The sequence below is a fragment of the Halichoeres trimaculatus genome, unplaced genomic scaffold, assembly GCF_033239565.1.
Source record: "Halichoeres trimaculatus isolate MK-OKI-2021-1 unplaced genomic scaffold, fHalTri1.1 fHalTri1_scaffold_17, whole genome shotgun sequence".
In the NCBI taxonomy this organism is placed as follows: domain Eukaryota; kingdom Metazoa; phylum Chordata; class Actinopteri; order Labriformes; family Labridae; genus Halichoeres; species Halichoeres trimaculatus.
The window spans coordinates 26,233,491-26,253,289 of record NW_027437195.1 but is presented as its reverse complement, the minus strand read 5'-3'; the positions used below and the strand labels follow the sequence as shown (position 1 = coordinate 26,253,289).

The 19,799-nt window shown below is 41.4% G+C and overlaps 3 protein-coding genes across 6 annotated transcripts; 1 reads left to right on the top strand and 2 right to left on the bottom strand.

The window, feature by feature from the left end:
• Positions 1 to 208: 208 nt before the first annotated feature.
• pank2 (pantothenate kinase 2) lies at positions 209 to 3,725 on the bottom strand. Of its 2 annotated transcripts, none has more exons than XM_074691478.1 (7): positions 3,344 to 3,725; positions 2,506 to 2,858; positions 1,851 to 2,104; positions 1,515 to 1,691; positions 1,142 to 1,265; positions 506 to 631; positions 209 to 412 (listed from the first exon to the last, which is right to left on the bottom strand). In XM_074691478.1, exons 1-7 carry the CDS (start codon positions 3,555 to 3,557, stop codon positions 362 to 364), a joined length of 1,299 nt encoding a protein of 432 aa, XP_074547579.1. In that variant the 5' UTR covers positions 3,558 to 3,725; the 3' UTR covers positions 209 to 361. The 2 variants fall into 2 exon arrangements, with proteins under 2 accessions (XP_074547579.1, XP_074547580.1); XM_074691479.1 differs by having other exon boundaries at positions 1,548 to 1,691.
• Positions 3,726 to 4,615: 890 nt separating this feature from the next.
• Positions 4,616 to 11,906, bottom strand: mavs (mitochondrial antiviral signaling protein). 2 transcript variants are annotated; one of them, XM_074692860.1, is made up of 5 exons: positions 11,793 to 11,906; positions 8,970 to 9,092; positions 7,912 to 8,104; positions 6,928 to 7,619; positions 4,616 to 6,695 (listed from the first exon to the last, which is right to left on the bottom strand). In XM_074692860.1, the coding sequence occupies exons 2-5, from the start codon at positions 9,090 to 9,092 to the stop codon at positions 5,952 to 5,954; spliced, it is 1,752 nt and encodes a 583-aa protein (XP_074548961.1). In that variant the 5' UTR covers positions 11,793 to 11,906; the 3' UTR covers positions 4,616 to 5,951. The 2 variants fall into 2 exon arrangements, with proteins under 2 accessions (XP_074548961.1, XP_074548962.1); XM_074692861.1 differs by having other exon boundaries at positions 7,924 to 8,104.
• Positions 11,907 to 14,456: 2,550 nt separating this feature from the next.
• On the top strand, positions 14,457 to 19,649 carry LOC141806490 (uncharacterized). 2 transcript variants are annotated; one of them, XM_074692053.1, is made up of 5 exons: positions 14,457 to 14,544; positions 15,238 to 15,360; positions 17,057 to 17,237; positions 17,553 to 18,112; positions 18,345 to 19,649. In XM_074692053.1, the coding sequence occupies exons 2-5, from the start codon at positions 15,238 to 15,240 to the stop codon at positions 18,996 to 18,998; spliced, it is 1,518 nt and encodes a 505-aa protein (XP_074548154.1). In that variant the 5' UTR covers positions 14,457 to 14,544; the 3' UTR covers positions 18,999 to 19,649. The 2 variants fall into 2 exon arrangements, with proteins under 2 accessions (XP_074548154.1, XP_074548155.1); XM_074692054.1 differs by lacking the exons at positions 14,457 to 14,544; positions 15,238 to 15,360 and adding an exon at positions 15,415 to 16,140.
• The last annotated feature ends 150 nt before the right edge of the window (positions 19,650 to 19,799 follow it).

The following is a 19,799-nucleotide window of genomic DNA, read 5'->3' as shown; positions in this document are numbered from 1 at the left end:
ATATTTGGACTTGTAAAAGACAAAAGTTTTTGACCTAAAGTGTTTCAGGCAAATGTGGTGAAATTCCTTGAGACATCTCAGATCAAACCTGGCTCAGTCTTGCAAACAGAGACTGTGTCAACTTAGCTGCATGTAAGTTTGGACAGGCAGGACACAGACTTGAATCTTCTGTCCACCACAGGAGACATGAATCAACATTTGGAGGGTACATTCACTCTAAGGACACCCAAATGTTTGCCTGCAGCAGCCAAAAATCCACCAGTTAGTGACTGTAAGGATGAATCCCACATTGGGATGTTCAGCCACACACCAGTCTAAAGTGCGATTGGTCTTTGCAGCAGATTGGCAGCTTTGGATGTCATTAGGATGGATGCAGAAGCTCCAACAGTGCTCCGACTGCTCCAAAGTAGCCCTGAAAAATAAAACGTTCAGGTAAAAAAATTAAATAATATCAGAAAGGCACATATTTTGGTCTGAGGTGTTAAAAAATGAACATGATATTCACCTCGTGCCGGAGGAAGAGCGCCTTGAGCTGCCCTTTAGACCAGTAGTCCATGGCGTAGGCCAGAAGCTTCATGGAGAGGGTGTTCACTCGGAGGAAGTTTCCCACAAACACCACCCGCTCGATGTTCTTTGACATAAAAGATAAAATTACACAGTTCGTATTAAAGTAGGTGTTTTTAACTGTATAAGCACAAATAAAAAACATCTCATGGTGAAACATGATGCAGATTAGCTCCTCTACGCCTTCATAGCCCTGTACAATGCTGCTTGATCAAGACGCCACAAGGCAGCACCGTAAAGAGGCTGAACGCAAAGAGGAAAGAGCAGGAACACGAGGGGACCTGAGGAATCACTTTGATAGCAAAAACTGAATATTATCACACTTTTTTATGAATGCAGCTAAAGTATTTTTCATTTTAAGTGTCTATCGCTCAGTTTTTTATGTTTTTTGTTAGGCCTGGCGCTGCAATCCACTGTTCTTTTGTAATTAAGGGATAAAGATGAATGAATACATTTTTTCTGTCACATTAAGACGTCCCTTTATACACCTTGGGCACTATTTCCCAGTTGAACACAGATATACTGATAAAGGATTATCAGTGTACAGCGAAACCTCACAGCTCTGGCTCTTACTAACCTCATTAAGAGCACACATCCTGGTTATTGAGCCGATGTTGTTGGTGATGGTGACCAGTGTTGCCCTGGCCAGGTCCTCTTTGGACACAGACTCCCTCTTCTCTTTGGACATCATGTTGCCAAAACTATAAAATCAAAATGTGTTATATTAGATCAAATAATACCAGGGCTGGAAAATAAAAAAAATAAAATAAAGCTATGTGTACGAGATGTTGATGATGTGTGTACTGGAAAAAATAGGCATCAGTTCTCGTCTTAGGTTTGGAAAACGACTACGTTTAATTCTGGTTCCTCTTTTCACTAAAGCCGTGACCGACAAATAGAAACAGACGTGACCTCCTGTTAAAAAAAAAAAAAGCTGCTGTAAACCGCACCTTGAGGCTACAGCCCAGCCCGGAAGTCCAAACCTCTCATAGTCTCCTCCGTAGATGTCCCGGACCAGCTTGTCCACTCGGGTGCTCTCCCCCTGAGAAGCCATTTCTAGAGCTTCCTCGAAAGTAGAGCAGCCAGTCAGCAGGCAGCACAGGCCCAGGAAGGTCCCACCCCCGAGACTGGAAACACACACAAAGAGAATTTACACACCATTAATAATGGGTTATACTTAATGTACCAAGGAACAACGAGTCAGTGTGTGCTCTGCTACAATTTGTTACTATGTGTGCTCATACCTCACAGAAAGTACACAGTAAACTCCAGACCCTGATCCTTACCTGGTCCCTGTAACTCGTTTGTAGTTGTTCTCAGAGTAGACAGCCAGGATGCTGACCCCCGACCCGATGTTGACCAGCAGCAGAGGGTAGGGGTTCTCCAGTGTGTAAGGTCTCTGAACGCAGCGATCTGGATCAGTGGGATTCTCAAAGTAGTAGCACTCTGAGGGGCCGCTGGACACCACCGAGTCAATGTACAGCACCCCTCGAATCAAACAGTCCAGCTCGTCCAGCTTGTGGAGCTGCAGGTCTGCCATCTTTGTTTTTACGAGTGTTTGTGTAAGAGGAAAAAAAGAGGACATGGATAACATCACTGACGGGATGTGGTCAGGAGAACACAGGCAGGAAACTGGGGTAGGAGGGAGAGCGCAGGGGGGTAAGAAAACAGGAACTGTCATCATAATTTGAATGGAGTACGGCTCACTGAAAAAGAAATCTGTTGGGATGTAAATCAGCGACAAAACAGGTGTTTTCTTTGACAGGCTCATTCCTAGAGTCAGCGATTCAAAGGTAAAGAGTATGCATTTTAACAAAAACGTTTAAGGAACATTACATTTTTTAATTTTTGGAAATTTTGCAGGTATCCTACATTAAAAACAAGAGGCGTGTTGATGACAGCCTGTAAAAGCAACCAAAATGAGAACACCTGCAGACCTACCGTTCGGAAATCAGACTCAAACTTATACGCGCCCCCTCCTGTGGCGCAGAGGGTGGTGTGGAGGCTGGAGAAGTGCTTGTTGCGGCCCATTTGCAGGAAGGCCGGCAGGTCATGCGTAGGGAAGCGAATGAAGTGCAGGTTGCCTGTCCGGCCGCACAGCGTCAGGTCAGGCAGCTCCAGGTGCACATCCCGAATGCCTGTTTTCCCATAGGCGATGTTGGAGGTTAGGTAGCGCCGGATGCTCTTCAGGTTCTCCACCTCTTCCTGCTCCTCCTCTGCTGTGATGTCTTTGGGCTCAAAGTACACCAGTTTTACAAGAGTGCCTCCAATGTCCATTCCAAACCAGGGGAATGCTGAAAAATAAAAACAAAATGATTCATGCAAAAAAAATCACAAATTTGAAATATTAAATTTTATTTAAATACCTCATATTAACATGATTAATGACAGTACATACATGTAGACCTGATGTATTATTGTTGGCCGACACAATGACCAACAGCTTCATTCACAGCTGTTATAGTACAGTGTGTACCCGGAACGCCATTTTGTTGCAAAATAGATCCTGTCTATTTACTGCTACGACCACAGCTCACCCATATTACATTGTTATACCAATCCCAACATCATTTAACATACAAGCACCATGAAAAAATAAAGAAGAAATAATGTTATTTTTCATTAGAAAGATGTGTGCTAAAAAAGACATTCTCCTTTTATAAAGCTATTATATTGAGTGACTTGCTTTTAAGGGGAACGCCTTTGATATTTTCTACATCATGCAACGGAACCCTCCCAGTAAATACACTGAGCCCACGCTAGTAACGGAAACACCTACGCGGCCTTGTTTTCTTCACCGAGTCTCTCCGATGCCTCGCGGTCGAGTTGGAGGTTCGCCGGTCGGACGCTGACACCCCTGCGGACGAAGATGCTTCATTGTTGGACTCTTGTATGAAATAACCGGGCTTCTCCTTCTCGGACCGCGGCTGCTTCGTGGGCGTTTCGTCTTCGTCGATACCTCCATCGTCACGTTGGTGGCCATTGAACGCCATTGAAATGACTGATTTACTACATATATGCTGTAGTTTGTGGAAAATTAAACCATTGAATGTCAATGATTAGTGAGGACAATATAGTCCAAAGATCTCTGAGCCAGCTAATTAGCCAGCTAAGTAGCTGTGTCGGTGTACATGTCCTTTTTATGTTCGCTGTCAAGACAGAGGTGGGCGGGGCTATTTTTTGATTGACGGGCCCCAAAACCAATCAGAGTGCGCAGCAGCCAAGCGGAGAACAGTTTTAAAAGGAGGCTGATGTCGCAGTTTTTCCTGTAAAAACAAGTATGTATGATTTTGAGGGCAAAATTAAAGGGACACCAATACAAACTGTGAAAAGTACATGAAGAAATGATTGATTGTAAATGTAACAAAACCAGTTTTCAAATTTATAGTAGCATAATATAATAATAGAATATTCTGTATTAATTTCACATGCAGGAAATTTTGTTGATACAAAAGCAAGAAAAGTGCAAAGTGCAAAGAAATAGTAATAAGAACTAAACAGTTAGAAATAGATTTTTTTTTTACAAAAACAACAACAAAATAGGAAGTATTATGATGTATTACAGTGCCAATGTTGTGAAGTCTTATCACAGACAGGAGTAAAGACTGGCAGTATGGGTGGGCACTCCTTCCAGCATCCATCCTCCTCTCACCCACCTCCTTGAGGGACAGTGTCATAAATCTGATTCAAGATCAAATTGAACTTTTAAAGGTTATAAATAATTGAAAGACATTTTTTAAATAGCAGTATTAATCTAATAACCTGTTTGATTTTTTTTTAATCAGAACTTTTGTCAAAGCTTTCAAAGTTTTTTTCTTGATAAGCTATAACAGAGTGCATGTATGTCCATCATCCCTGCTCTGCATGATTAAAACAATCTGAAAGAGAAATGATCATGTCAGGTTCACATGAGTTTTTTTCAGTCAAAGGAACTCCACATACACATATAATTAGTGGTTTCTCGTTTCAGGTTTATTAATGAGATTTCTGAGTGCATAGCTATAGACAAGTGCATAAAACTTGAGCTAAGGCTTAATCTAACAGGACACATATTTTGATCTTTACAACATATTTGTCAACCAAATATTTTTTTAAATGTGCAAAAAGAATCTGATTGAACCCTTTGTCTGCCAAATATTTCAACACATTGCTATTTACACCATTATCTCATCTAAAAAAACAACAGTCAAGCTTGATTCTAGTTAAAGGAGACAAAAAAAAAACAATTGAAATATAAAATCTCATCTCAAACGTTTACACAGGACAGCAGCCAGAAAGCACAGCTGCTCGTTTGGACCAGTGATTTCCAAAAGGGGCTCTTCAACGACCTGCCAAGTGCAGCAACAGTGCCATTTCTATTTTCTATCTTATTGCATAAAATCTAGGACAATGTTTCCGCTGAATATATTATAAGACTTACTTTGCACATTTAAAGACAAATGGAATAAGAAATAATGTGCAAGTTATGGTTTGACGGCTCACATGAGAAATCAAAGAGGGGCGGAGTGGTTTTAAAAGGTTTGTCAACGACTAGGGATGCACCAATCAGATACCAACTTCTCTTCACTACAAGCAATATTTACAGTTTTTTTTTTCAGACATGGTGTTATGATGGATATAGGAAAGAAAAGCCTTTATTTTCCACAGGAAACTTGGTTTGGCTGATAACTTAGACTGAGAGTGTCTGATTGGTGCATCCTTACTATGACCTGGATCCAACTGCATCGCAGCGAGTTCACTGATTCTTCAAGTGCACAATTTCTGGATGCTCATAAATGCTTTGGAATGCTTTGACACATCAACCCTTATTAAAATACTACTTAAGATACACATACATGTTTCTCTTTATATACACAAATAAATACAAACAGTGCACTTGCATCACTAAAGCCTGATTTACCATTATGAAGAGGATACCCTCCAGCCTCTGGATGAATTAATCTTCACAGGATGAAAGCCAACAGTCTTATCTTGAAAGTGCGTATCAGACAAGTGCAAACATTTTCTCATTAACACACAGCTTTGCCTTCCCTTTACAAACCACATGATTGTTGCAAGTGCATAAATAAATAACCTGAGATCCCAACTCAGCTCTAGAAGTCCCTAAACTACAATGAGAAGGATAGATTTGGTTTTGTTCACTGTGGTCGACTTAATTCAACAGTTAACATGATAAAATCCAGTCCACCTTAACAAGAGATGAGTTATTAAAGACACGATCAAAGGTCCGGACAGTCAGCTGTTATTATTACTTTGGGTAATTATTAAACAGCTGCCCAACGCTATCCCAGCCTGTGACTACAATAAGGCACAGAACCCCTTAAGATCCTCTTTCCAAAGCCCTTCAAGCCTAATCTCCTCTTCCTTTAAAAAGCCATTAAATCCCTTTACTTCTTAAACTTCCACGCCATCAGCAGCGCACAGGCGCCCACTCCTGCAGCCACAATGTACTTTGTGTTCACAGGCAGAGCGCGAGAGGCCGTCCTCTCCTCTGAATCCTTCAGAGTCTGCGGCTGTGGAGAAACCTCCTCTGGAGCAGGCTCAGAGGGGTGGCAGTTCTCTTTTGAAGGGGATACAGTCTCAGTGGGATCAGTGGATCCTGGTGAAACAGGTTTCATCTCTTTGGATGCTTCACCGTTCACAATTTGAGCTTGTGGTGCTGGGTCTTGGACGGCGAGGTCAAGGATGGATGGCTCCCCAGACACGTGCACAACATGCTCCTGCACCTCCAAACTTGGAGCAGGAGACTCGTAGTGGTTTTCCTCTGGCTCATTGTGGGTAGTATCGATGCCGTTCTCCTGGCAGGGCAGAGCAGACACTGACTTCTCAGTGGAGGAGCTGACTGCAGAACATGCAGGAGTGTAGCTGGAGGTCACAGCGTCTTCTTCAGCTGTGCTTATCTGCAGACGGCCGCTATCACCTGAGTAAGGCTCAGCAGGTGGGCTGGGTGCACGGATGGTAGGGCTGTCGTGATTTTGTGGATGGACACTGATGAGTTCTCCAGGTTTGCTCAGACACACGCTGCTGTCAGCACAGAGGGGGGTGTCTGGCACAGCTGCAGCAGCAATGGCAGCAGCAGGAGTTGGGGAATTTGGAGCTGCAGCTTCTGCCTCTGGGATGCTTTCAACAGCCTGAAGGGGACAAAAAAGAGGAAACAAGTTAGTTTTTAGTGTTTTAACATCCTGTTTAAGTTTGTGCATATGAATAAACTAGGGAAACTGCCTCAAAGGGGGCAATAAGTATGAATGTAAAGCATGAAACTGGTCAAACTGTTGTTGGATATTCAGTTATTGTTATAAAAGTTTTCACATGTTACAGGCTTTTGCAGAGCTGCATGTTAAATGAACATATCTGGATATTCACCTGTTCAGTCACAGCTTCAGATGTCTCCTCAGGCTCCAGGGTTGCAGCAGAAGGGGGAGCGGTGTCCTGGATCGGAGGCTTCTCCGGAGTCGTCACAGAGACTGGAGCACCATCAGCCACATCAGAGTCCTTCTCTTTTGGGGAGGGACTCCGTGGTGGTGTAACCTCTGTGGTGGTTGCTGGAGTATCAGATTCACTCTGCTCCACAGGACAGGGTGGTTCAGGAGTCTCCACAGAGTCCACCTGCACCATTTCGTTTCCTGCACTCACAGCATTATCCTGGATGTCTGATTCAGAGTTTTCCTCCGGCTCCTGGTGAGAAATAATCTCTGTGTTTGGAGGAGGAGAAGCACTCCTCTGAATGTGAGGGGTTTCAGGAGAAGGAGGAGGTGTAGATGGAGGAGGAGCCACTTCAATCTGAGCTGCCTTTGGAGGATCAGCCACTGGCTCAGGTGGGGGAACATCCTCAGGAACCGGGGCTGTCGAGCTCTGGGGGTCCTGTGGCTGCACAGGGATTTCCACGGGGGGTGAGGGCTGTGCTGCTGGTCCAGGAGGAGCTGATGCTTCAGCTGGCGAAGCAACAGCAGCCTGGCTGTTCCCACCACTTTCTGGCACGGGAGGATGACTGACAGATGGCGCTGGATGGACGTGTGCCCGAACAACAGTCGTTGGAGGAGAACCGGGGGTGGAATCTGGGGCAAAGCAGACAATGTTGTCATTAATGTCTGTTCTGAATGCAAACTGCTAACGCTAACACTGAGCTACACAGAAATTCCTTCAGTCATCAGTTTCCCATTCATAAGGTTTTGATCTCTCATTGCACAACAGTGAAAGCTCAACAGGATCTGTCTTTGCAGATATGTAATCTAGCAAAAGTAAAGCTTTACTCAGCTCTACACAGTAGTAACTCCTTTACTATTGTACAGACCTGTGTCTAAAACCAAACTATAAATAAAGTGTGGTGCACAGTGATGAGTAACTGACTTGCTGACTCACTGCTGGCTCCTCTCAGAGTGTCGTACTCCGCTTTGATCTCAGCTGCGATGGTCGGATGCTCACACGCCTGGAGTGCTTGGATGAACTGCTCTGGCCAGCTCTCTCTTCTCTTCAGACAGTCCAGGAGCAGCATCATGCCGTCATAGTTCCCATACGTCTCTCTTTTTGCTTCAATGTTTTCCTAAATTCAGACAAGAAAAATCTTATATCAACATTGTGGACTCAAAACCCTGCAGATAAAGTCAAAAATATCAAACTTTCACACACAGAACACTAAAATTGAGTATTTTTGACCCTCAATCCTTATGCCCTCATTTTGTAAACCTCTGTTTTTAAAAAGTGCTCTACAAATAAAGCTATCATTATTATTAATCCAAAAGGCAGACGCTGCTATTTTTGAAAAATATGAAATCTGTGCTGCTCCAGAGTAAAGCTGAAACGATTCCTCGAATGATTCGAGGTACTCGATTACAAAAAATACTCGAGTAATTTTCTCCGCTTCGAGGAATCGTTTAATTTTAAAAAAGATCAAAGAGTGGTATTTCAAATAGAGCTGAGGCCTTATTTAGAGAGTTTTCAGACCCCTCAAGCTACCTCTTATACAAAATAGCAACTAGCAACAAATCTAGCTTCTTTTCTGGAGTTTTGGAGACTAATGGGTCATTCTACGAAACGGGTGCCATTTGGGTCCGCAGCTTTTGACGAGATGTACAAGGCACAAAAAAATGTGTCAAAGTGTGTTTACAAATTTTTTGAGCTACCAAAGCAAGTGCTCTTACTGACATGCTGCATCAGAAAATTCTATTTCTTAAAATGAAAATTTTTCATTTGAAAAATTTTCATTTGATAAATAACTGCTCTTTAACTAAACAAAAATGTATTTTATCCGATTACTCGATTAATCGATGGGATTTTCAGTGGAATACTCGAATACTAAAATATTCGATAGCTGCAGCCCTACTCCAGAGACTTCCTATACATGGATTATTCCACTTTTTTAAATAATCCCAACCCCACTTTAAGGACTTGAACCTAATGAAACCTACCCTGTCGTGATCCGTCAAGCAAGGCAGGTGAGGAATTATCTCCTTCACTTTCACACTGGACACGATCTTCGGCATGTTTCGCCGCAGGTATCCGTTGTAGAGTTTGTCCCTGGCGTGCGACATCTGTGAGACGACAGAGATGACAACATAAAAAAACACAATAAAGACTATTCACATTTTGCGCAGAAGCATTGGTCTAGTTTGCACAAACTCTGACTCTTTCCCTTGAACAATACGTGAAAATATGAGATGGGAAAGTACAATAAAATAACAGTTAATGTTAGACTGAGGGGATTTTTATTCAGTGAAAGTGAAAGTGAAAGTGAAGGTCAGCCTGTCTGCAGCAGACAGCTTTGGAAGAAAAGGAAAAATATTTGTCTCTTTCTGTTTTTTCCCTTATAGAAGTTATTGTTATTCCCTTTGTATTAATTATTGAGGCTTATATCTCACCAGGAAAGCAACAATATCATTACTGTAGCTTGTTATCAAGGGTGTTTTGGTCAAGATAGCAGCAACACAGTGTTTAATAAAGCCACAAGGTAAAAAATAAAAACACGAAAACAACACTAGGAGATATCTGCATGAAAAGCAGCAGAAGGTAATATAAAAATGTAAACAGAATTAGCCTGTAAAGCTCTCACTGCATCAATAACTATGTGACTCAACACAGCCTCAATCCTTTTGTCCTTTTTTTTTTAAAGTGAAGGACACGTCTCATATTTTATTTCAAGGTTGCAGCTGTCCTGAAGCAAGAAGAAACCCAGCAGGCCTAGACTGGCTAGTTACTGATTAATCCCCCTTTAGACTCTAGTTTTATATCTGAACTTTAAATATGCAGATAATAGTCCCACCTCCAACACACCTCTCATTCCTGGGGCTTCTCAGGGTCAAACAGAAAGCTCCTTGTTGTGTTGAACACACTTCAAATCCTTCCCTTTGTTTCTACCTAAACAGTCAGGTGCAGTAATCTGTTGTCAGATTAAGCCAGGGGGAACGTTTTTTTTTGTGGGATAATCTGTCATCATAGACAAACGGAGCGGTGCATTGTAGTGTGGTGTAAACGTGGTACAGAAGCGGCGTCTGAATATGGAATAAATGTCAAAGGCTGCAACCAAAGAGCAAAGTCTTCCTCACTGTATCATTAGCCCACATTGGGTGACGCACACGCGTAGCTGCTGGACAGGTACGTACTTCAACTGAGACTCCGGCCTGGATACATGAACTACAAAGGCTTATAAATTTTAATTTAATGAAAAGATTGCAGTTTGATTGGACTGACTTCTGAGTATCAGATGCATTATTACAATAATCTGACTTATCTATTTATTTCTTCTCTTTAGCTGATCTTTTTGACTTCTTCTTTCTTGTTTTACTCTTTTATAAATAACCTTTTTGTTGGTATATGAAGCACTTTGAGCTCCATGTTTTAATGTATAAATGATGCTTTATAAATTAGGTCAACTTAAGCACAGTTTAGATGCATAAAAAGCAACTCTGTGCCTTTTTTCAATAGAGTCTGAAACTTTTACATTTATTAAATCTATTTTTCTGAATGTTTTTGCTTGCTATTACAAACAGGCTCTACCTCTAACATCACAAAGTTTCAGAAAAATCATAATATCATAATCCAATTCTTATGTTGGTCTCCAAAGCTTACACTAAGGATGAACATTTTTCATGTCACAAAGCAAAAAATAAACTTAATCAAATGTAACCTTGTGTCTGCATGTCCTCTGGTGGTACTTAAGAGATAAAATGGGTGTCCTTGAGCTTGCTAAAACCATTTTTAATAACAACACCCTGCTGACAAATAAATACTTTCTTATTCACTAGAATATTTTTTTTTCCTCAGTGGGCCTTAAGCGTAGCATGTTTTAACATTATAGTGCAAGTTATTTTTAGATTTTACATTTATTATTGAACTTTGGTGCACATTAAGAAGCAGCAGAGATGAAAGTAGAAGTAATAGTAGCAAGTAGAAGTAGAAAAATAGTAAAAGGGAAACATACAAAGAGGTTTGTAGTTGAACTGTCAGCCACTGCGATTTCATTAAATATAGAGCCCTGGTGGTTTAAGCATGAATAGGAATGTTAAAAGTGTTTGTATTTGTGTGTTATATCAAGCATGTATCCAAGTGTAAAGCAATGATAGACAGCAGATTAACAAGAGAGAAAAAGCAGAGTGGGAGGGGAATAAGCAGCCTCAAAGGAGCCAAATGAATGACCTCTAAACTGCCAGGTCAAGGTAGTCCTTTTCTTGCAAGTCTCCTTGACTTACCAAGACTGTGGATCAAATTTCAGTCATATCAGATCATAAAAGCAACCAGGAAAAGCAGGATTGCAAAATTGTGATACAAGTGAAAGTATGAGAGAAATGAAGACTTGCATGTTGGAGTAAGGAAATGACTTCTGAGAGACATTATTTGATAGAGCTTACTGATCCAGAAAGGTCTTAACATCTTAAAAGGGACATGACACGTATAATGGAGATGTTTAAAACCAATATCTTTATGTGAATTACTAAAATGCATTGTTTAAACGACTTTAAGATCTGTTTGGTTTGCAAAATGTGAAGGATTTAGGCTGAATACAAGACTAATAGAGACTAAAATTGGTAAATATTACCAACAATTAATTTAAAATTACTTGTTTATGATAATTAAACCAAACTTGCAGTCAAATCACACGTCGAAGCTACTTTAATATCAAAATACGACACGACCCAACTAAATTCATCGCTCTCTCCTGGTCAAGCACACTGCAAACGTCAAAATAATTAAGTTAAACACATTAATTAATATAACTTCAAATTTGTGGTGCTTACCTTTCGTGTTTTTGTGCCCCACGAGTCGTGACTCCTTCTCAATCACTAAACTCCTCTGTCACTGAAAGCTGCGCCGTCGTCTTTCAGAACACATCTGCGCAGCGGTTACCCCCGGGTCCCCGTCCTCTAATCCCATTGGCCGATAGCGCCGTCAATCATCAAGTCGGCCAATCAGAGGGAGCTCAGACAGTAAAGAGGGTGGGCGTGCTTAATCTTGACCCCACTCGTGACATTTCCTTGACTGTGCGATTTCTGGTTGACATCTGTCCCTAATCCCTGATCCTAATCCGTTCACATGGACAGTGAGAGCTCGGGAGAGAGAGAGAGACCGAGGGAGATAGACAGATACAGAGAGAGAGTGGTGGAGAGGGAGTCAGGGTCAAGCTGTGTCACTCATACTTTGAGAATAGTCTATATTTAGCTCACATATGACTACTCCAACGTCATTTCTGCTGAAAATATAATTAATATTCCACATCAGATAATCCAGGAGCACCAAAACTAAAGTTCCTGCTATGAGGGAAAATTCTTCATCATAGCAACAACAAGGACAGCAAAAAAATAAAATAAAAATAAAATAAATTAAAATAAATAAAAACTCCTGCTTGGTCAGAAATTTAAAGAATAGTGATTCAATTTGAATTCTATAGTTTTGATACCTGTTAAAACCAGTATTCAAAAATTCTAGAGTAAGACTTAGAGGGGAAATGCGAGAAAATTCACATTTTCTGGACTAATATTCACACAGCTCTCTCTGAGCTACTGTGCTATGTGATGGCCATATCTTTTTTTGTTTTGTACCTTGGACACTTGGAAAGAAATTGTCATGCAGGTGACCAATAGCTGGTTGAAATCCTCCTCACAGCTGGAATGGAGGCCATTACCAGGAACTGGTTTAAGACTGAAGAACCAAGCTATAGCTGAAATAAAATAAATAAATAAAAATAAATAAATAAAAAATAAAATAAAATGTTTTTTTGAAAAATTAAAGAAAAAACTGGGGACTTTTGTTTATATACAAAACAAAGAAAATTACAAAGAGCTTTAAAAGTGATGTAGCGTAATCCCCCACAGGCCCTGTTTACTCAACTGCTATGTTAACCTCCCAACACACTCTACTTTACTTTAATTTATACATCTCTATTTTCTCTTTCTTATAATTGTACTTTAATGATTTAATTTAAATGTCTTAGTAATACAGCTCTCATTCATTTTTAGTTTGTCCCTTATTCTTGGAAAGCTGTAACAACATTTTTTCTGACATTGGTGTTTTTAATTTAGGACAAAATAAAATAAAATAAAAACAATAGTGTTACAAAGAAACCTCAGAGGGAAAGTTTACCTTAGCAGAAAAATGAAGGAAACATGTTTTTTTTCTGTTTTATATCAATGCCCTTTACTATCATAGTTTGCAATGGTATAAATCATTGCTGTCACATTATGGGTTTTATACACTAATATGTGCTTAAATTAATCTATTGTGGGGTTAAATAGAGTGGTGTGATCAGAAGTGCTGGATTTTGAGGATACTAAGGGCCCACAATTAACAAGGGCTTATTAGAAATGTGAAAAGTAAACAACCATACTATCATTATCATGGAACTATTATTTTTCACTTATCATGGGACCCAAAGTTATTTGCAGGACCCATTAGCGTGACAAAATTTCTCTCAAACCTTATTTACCCTTGAGCAAAACATAAGAAAAGATAACAGTACTGATTTGAAATGCTCTAATACAACACAATCATCCCAATCTGTGTGCAACAGTTATTTACAACCACTGTATCTACGTAACTATTTTTTTATGTATATTTATTATGTCCTAGAAGTGGACTCAGAACCACTGCACAGCTTGAAGTCAATGTAATGTGGAATGTAGTGACACCAAGGGGTGAGGTCATAGAATGCAGCTAGGCAAAAACTGCTTATTGACCCTTCTTTTTTGAGAAGTATGAATTTAAAAATAATTATCAGTATCTGTGTAAATATGACTTTTAAGATATTAATATTAAAATCAAGTTTTTTTTATGTATTTTTGTTGATTGTCACAAATATTTTGGATCATGAATGGCACTAAAAACCCAACTACTACCATTTAAAAACTTATTTATAGGTATAAATAAACTGTGTCACTATCCTTTTACCTCCTAGGTTAGTTTGTTTGTTTGTTTTGCTGATATGTGGTGAAGATACCACACTCATAATAGATTCACTCTAGTGAACTCTGAGGTGATTAGCAAATTGAATGATTAAATTTTAATTCTAAGAATTATTATATATATATATTAAGAAAATTAATAAATATGCCTGATTATTATCCACCACAGTCAGTTTTTGTGCTCCTGTGTTATTTGATGTGGAATAGTAATTATATTTTCAGCAAAAAATGGCGTTGGACTAGTCATATGTGAGCTACACAAAGTCTATTCTCAAAGTATGAGTGACACAGCTTGACCCTGACCCTCTGTCGACCCCTCTCCTTTTCTGTCAACCAGAAATCGCACAGCTAAGGAAATGTAATAAGTGGGGTCAGGATTTCCCACTCCCACCCGCTTTACTGCATAACCTCCCTCTGATTGGCCGACTTGGTGATTGACGGCGCTATTGTCCAATGGGAATAAAGAACGGGAACTCGGGGTGACAGCTGCGCAGATGTGTTCCGGAAGACAACGGACGGCGCGGCGTTCAGTGACAGAAGAGTTTACCTATTGTACAGAAGTCATAACTCGTGGGGCATAAAAACACGAAAGGTAAGCACCACGAATCTAAAGTTGTATCGATAAATGTGTGTTTCCATTTCAAATTTTAACGTTTGCAGTGTGCTTGACCTGGAGAGAGCGATGACTTTAGTTGGGTTGTGTCTTATTTTGATATTGAAGTAGCTTGGACGTAGGTTGTAACCGCTAGCTTGGTGTAATCATAAAGGCTGTGTTGAGTCACATAGTTTTTGATGTAATGAGAGCTTTATATCGCTTTCATTTGTTTTTGTATCTGTATTTTTTAACCTTTGGGCTTTTTTAAACACTATGTTGCTGCTATCTTGGCCAAAGCCTCCGTGATAACAAGCTAATGTAATATTATCGTTGCTTACCTGGTGAGATAAAAGCTCAAATTTAAAGGGGGTAACGATAACTTCCATCAGGAAAATAAAACAGAAAGAGCAAAAAACGTCCTTTTCCTGCTAAGCTATCTATGCTGCAGGCAGACTGACCTTCACTTTCATTTTCACTTTCATTGTATAAAAAAAAATCCCCGCGTGTCAGTGATGGCTGTGAACAATAAAAGTGTTTTTGGTGTTTTTTTCCTCTCACATGTAGATAAAAATGGTTATATTAGAAAAGGAAAGAGTTAGAGTTTATAAAAACTAAACAAACTACAATCTGTGCAAAATGTAAATAAGTCTTCATTATTTTTATGTTCTCATCTGCTCTGTCCTCTCACAGATGTCATATGCCAGGGACAAACTGTACAACGGATACCTGCGGCATAATAGGAAGAGGATCGTGTCCAGTGTGGATGTGAGGGAGATAATCCCTCACCTGCCTTGTTTGACAGATCATGACAGGGTAGGTTTTATTTGGTTCAAAGACCCTAAAGTGAGGTTGGGATTATTTGAAAAATATGGGAAAAATCTATGTATTGGAAGGCTCTGGAGCAGCACAGATTTGATATTTATCAGCTTCTGCTCAGGCAGGGGCACATTGGAGCACATCCTGCTGTCCAGGAGCTCTTGGGCAGGGTTAGAACCTGGCGTCACAACCAGGTTCTGAAATCCATTGTGGAGGCCATCAGCATGGGAATCAGCAGCAGCAGACGGTCCCGCCCCACCACACAGGTAATCACCTCCGTGGAGGCTGGAGAGCAGCTGCAAAGAGACACAGGAGCCAGGAACCCACCAGGTCTCTTGCCAACATCACAGGACTGGCAGCTGCCTGTCAACCTGGAGAAGCAGCTTCCCCCAGCACATTACTGCAACCTCCCTGAGGCCACACGTCCTGCTGGTTTTAGAGGAGAGGAAGAGCATCATCTTGTTGGAGCTTACAAAACAGTGGGAGGACCGTCTGGATGAGGCCAGAGAAAGAGGAGGTGGTCTGACTTCCGCAAGCAGGGCTGGTGGGCTAAGCGTATGACCATTGTGACTGGCTGCAGAGGGTTTGCTGTGCAATCACTCTACAAAACAATGAGTGCACTGGGCATCACTGGACTGGAGAGGAGAAGACCCATCAAGAGCATCACGGAGGAAGCAGAAAAAGCCTCGAGATGGCTCTGGATGAAGAAAGGAGATCCATTAGCAAATGCCACCTAAACACAAGTAGGGACTGATCAACCATGGCGGGGTCACCTGGGTGAGAGTATCTGATGTTAAAAAACCCAAAACATTGGGCTTCCATTTGTGCTAAATATATGTCTTCATGTGCATTATGTCTACTTTGCATGTGACATGACATTTGTCTATGTCTATTGAATGTTGAACTGTTCTTGTGGTTTGACTTTGTTACTACATTGTTTCGTCATAATGTGTCATTTGACAGCTTTATGACCATGTGTCATTACTATGTGTCGTTTGACAATGTTGTTGCTATGCACTTACAATATAGAAGCTAATACTTTAATAAAATTATTATAAAAGTAATCTAAGTTTTGTATTGTTTGGGTCGTAAAGCATAACAAAGTTGTCAGACGACACAAGGTAACGATGCATAGCAACGACATTGTCAAACGATGCATAGTAACGGCACTTTGTCAAATGACACATCATGAGGACACGATGTAATGACAAATTCAAATGACACGACAGTTCAACATTCAATAGACATTAACAAAGGTCATGTCACGTGCACAGTAGACACAGACGGTACAAATGACATGTTTTTGACATAAATAGTACGTCTTAAAAGTCATCGACATATTTTTGGCACTAATGGAACCTCTCAAGAAACACTCAAGGACCCCGGGTTACTTCACTGATGATGTGTTCAGGAACATCCAAGAGATCTATTCTGTCAATCAATGAGCGGATAATATTTCAGTAGACTGCATAATTTTCAAGTAATGCAGGAACAAAACCTGAGTGTCTCATACACATGAAATTTTAAAAGTTTAATGACAATAATTTCAGATGTGAACTTGTTTAATGATTTCATTTAGTGTTAAAATGTTTAGGTTTGGTAATTGTTTGTGTAAAAGTTTGGTATTTTTGTCTTAATCTGCAGGGTTTTAAGTCCACCATGTTGATGTAAGATTTTTCCTGTCTGAATTTAGGAAAACATTGAGGCAAGAAGGGAGACTTGTGGGAACCAAGACAGCATGATGCTGCTCCTGGACTGTCTGAAGAGAAGAGAGAGCTGGCCAGAGCAGCTCATCCAAGCACTCGAGGCGTGTGAGCAATGGACCATCGCAGCTGAGATGAAAGCCGAGTACTATCCTCTGATAGGAGCCAGCAGTGAGTCAAAAGTCAGCAAGTCAGTTACTTATCACTGTGGACTGTTTTACTTCATTTATAGTTTAGCTTTAGACACGTGAGTCCATATAATAGTAAAGAAAATATTACTTTGTAGAGTTGAATAAAGCTTAAATTACACATCTGCAAAGACTTCTGGGTAGTCCTGTTGAGCTTTTGCTGTTATGCAATGACAGAGATCAAAACCTTATGAATGGGAAACTGATGACTGAAGGAATTTCTGTGTAGCTCAGTGTTAGCGTTAGCAGTTTGCATTCAGAACAGACATTAATGACAACATTGTCTGCTTTGCCCCAGATTCCACCCCCGGTTCTCCTCCAACGACTGTTGTTCGGGCACACGTCCATCCAGCGCCATCTGTCAGTCATCCTCCCGTGCCAGAAAGTGGTGGGAACAGCCAGGCTGCTGCTGCTTCACCAGCTGAAGCATCAGCTCCTCCTGGACCAGCAGCACAGCCCTCACCCCCCGTGGAAATCCCTGTGCAGCCACAGGCCCCCCAGAGCTCGGCAGCCCCGGCTCCTGAGGATGTTCCCCCACCTGAGCCAGTGGCTGATCCTCCAAAGGCAGCTCAGATTGATGTGGCTCCTCCTCCATCTACACCTCCTCCTTCTCCTGAAACCCCTCATATTCAGAGGAGTGCTTCTCCTCCAAACACAGAGATTATTTCTCACCAGGAGCCGGAGGAAAACTCTGAATCAGACATCCAGAATATCTGCCAGGATAATAATGTGAGAACACCAACTGTTGGTGCTCCAGTCTCTGTGACGACTCCAGAGAAGCCTCCGATCCAGGACACCACTCCCCCTTCTGCTGCAACCCTGGAGCCTGAGGAGACATCTGAAGCTCTGACTGAACAGGTGAATATCCAAATATGTTCATTTAACATGCAGCTCTGCAAAAACCTGTAACATGTGAAAACTTTTATAACAATAACTGAATATCCAACAACAGTTTGACCAGTTTCATGCTTTACATTCATACCTATTGCCCCCTTTGAGGCAGTTTCCCTAGTTTATTCATATGCACAAATTTAAACAGGATGTCAAAACACTAAAAACTAACTTGTTTCCTCTTTTTTGTCCCTTTCAGGCTGTTGAAAGCATCCCAAAGGCAGAAGCTGCTGCTCCAAATTCCCCAACTCCTGCTGCTGCCATTGCTGCTGCAGCTGTGCCAGACACCCCCCTCTGTGCCGACAGCAGCGTGTGTCTGAGCAAACCTGGAGAACTCATCAGTGTCCATCCACAAAACCACGACAGCCCTACCATCCGTGCACCCAGCCCACCTGCTGAGCCTTACTCAGGTGATAGCGGCCGTCTGCAGATAAGCACAGCTGAAGAAGACGCCTTGACCTCCAGCTACACTCCTGCATGTTCTGCAGTCAGCTCCTCCACTGAGAAGTCAGAGTCTGCTCTGCCCTGCCAGGAGAACGGCATCGATACTACCCACAATGAGCCAGAGGAAAACCACTACGAGTCTCCTGCTCCGAGTTTGGGATCGCAGGAGGTGCTGGAGCACGTTGTGCACGTGTCCGGGGAGCCATCCATCCTTGACCTCGCCGTCCAAGATCCAGCACAAATTGTGAATGGTGAAGCATCCAAAGAGATGAAACCTGTTTCACCAGAGGAGAGGACGGCCTCTCGCGCTCTGCCTGTGAACACAAAGTACATTGTGGCTGCAGGAGTGGGCGCCTGTGCGCTGCTGATGGCGTGGAAGTTCAGATTCAGATTCAGACGACTTTATTAATCTCTCATGGGGCAATTGATGTGTTTGAGAAGAAAAAGGTTTTAATGGCTTTTTAATGGAAGAGGAGATTAGGCTTGAAGGGCTCTGGAAAGAGGATCTTAAGGGGTTCTGTGCCTTATTGTAGTCACAGGCTGTTTAATAATTACCCTATGTAATTTTCCCTTCCATCTAAATTCTTGCTTGTGTTGTACGCTGCTTTGGACAAAAGCATCTGCTGAATGAAAGCTGTATAATAACAGCTGACTGTCCAGACCTTTGATCGCGTCGATCATGTGAGATGCATCAAAACGCCGTAAAATAATGAACTGTCCAGTCCGCCCTGCAAGGGATAGTGCACCTTTATAGACTGCAGGTTGCAGTTCTGCAGTTCATTTTGCACTGATGCTTTACAGGCCTCTGTTCGTCTGTCTGTCCAGGCAGGTGAAAAGCCCTCACTGTGAGGTTATGTCCAATCACTCTTGTGCCTCCCTCCACACTGTTGTACCCAAAGACTGTAAAAAAAATGAACGTCATCTTGCTTGAAGTAAGGTCGCCACATAAACTGCTCCCCCTGGTGGCCGGCTGCAGTATAGGTTAAAAAATCCAGCTCTCCAGTCATTCCAGATGGGCTGTGGTCAAACTTAAAAATATTAATACACCTCGTAGAATTGTTTCTCACATCCAGTTGTTGTGGTGATTTGAAGATATCATTTGGCTGACTTGTATTCAGGTCCTCTTTTATCTGAAATGTTCTGTTTTTATTAGTTATAACGGGTTAAAAATCGAATTTACATCTCATGTAACGATGATTGCCAGATGCCA

Bases quoted from the DNA above. Each gene is read 5' to 3' on its own strand.
- mavs (XM_074692860.1), bottom strand. From the start codon at position 9,092: ATGTCGCACGCCAGGGACAAACTCTACAACGGATACCTGCGGCGAAAC. The intron at 8,105-8,969 runs GTAGGTTTCATT...GTCTGAATTTAG, and splicing joins GCTTGACGGATCACGACAGG to GAAAACATTGAAGCAAAAAG. The intron at 6,696-6,927 runs GTGAATATCCAG...TGTCCCCTTCAG, and splicing joins CTGAAGCTGTGACTGAACAG to GCTGTTGAAAGCATCCCAGA.
- pank2 (XM_074691478.1), bottom strand. From the start codon at position 3,557: ATGGCGTTCAATGGCCACCAACGTGACGATGGAGGTATCGACGAAGAC. The intron at 2,859-3,343 runs GTAGGTGTTTCC...TTTATTTTTCAG, and splicing joins GGTGAAGAAAACAAGGCCGC to CATTCCCCTGGTTTGGAATG. The intron at 1,266-1,514 runs GTGCGGTTTACA...TTGATTTTATAG, and splicing joins GGCTGGGCTGTAGCCTCAAG to TTTTGGCAACATGATGTCCA.
- LOC141806490 (XM_074692053.1), top strand. From the start codon at position 15,238: ATGTCATATGCCAGGGACAAACTGTACAACGGATACCTGCGGCATAAT. The intron at 15,361-17,056 runs GTAGGTTTTATT...GTCTGAATTTAG, and splicing joins GTTTGACAGATCATGACAGG to GAAAACATTGAGGCAAGAAG. The intron at 18,113-18,344 runs GTGAATATCCAA...TGTCCCTTTCAG, and splicing joins CTGAAGCTCTGACTGAACAG to GCTGTTGAAAGCATCCCAAA.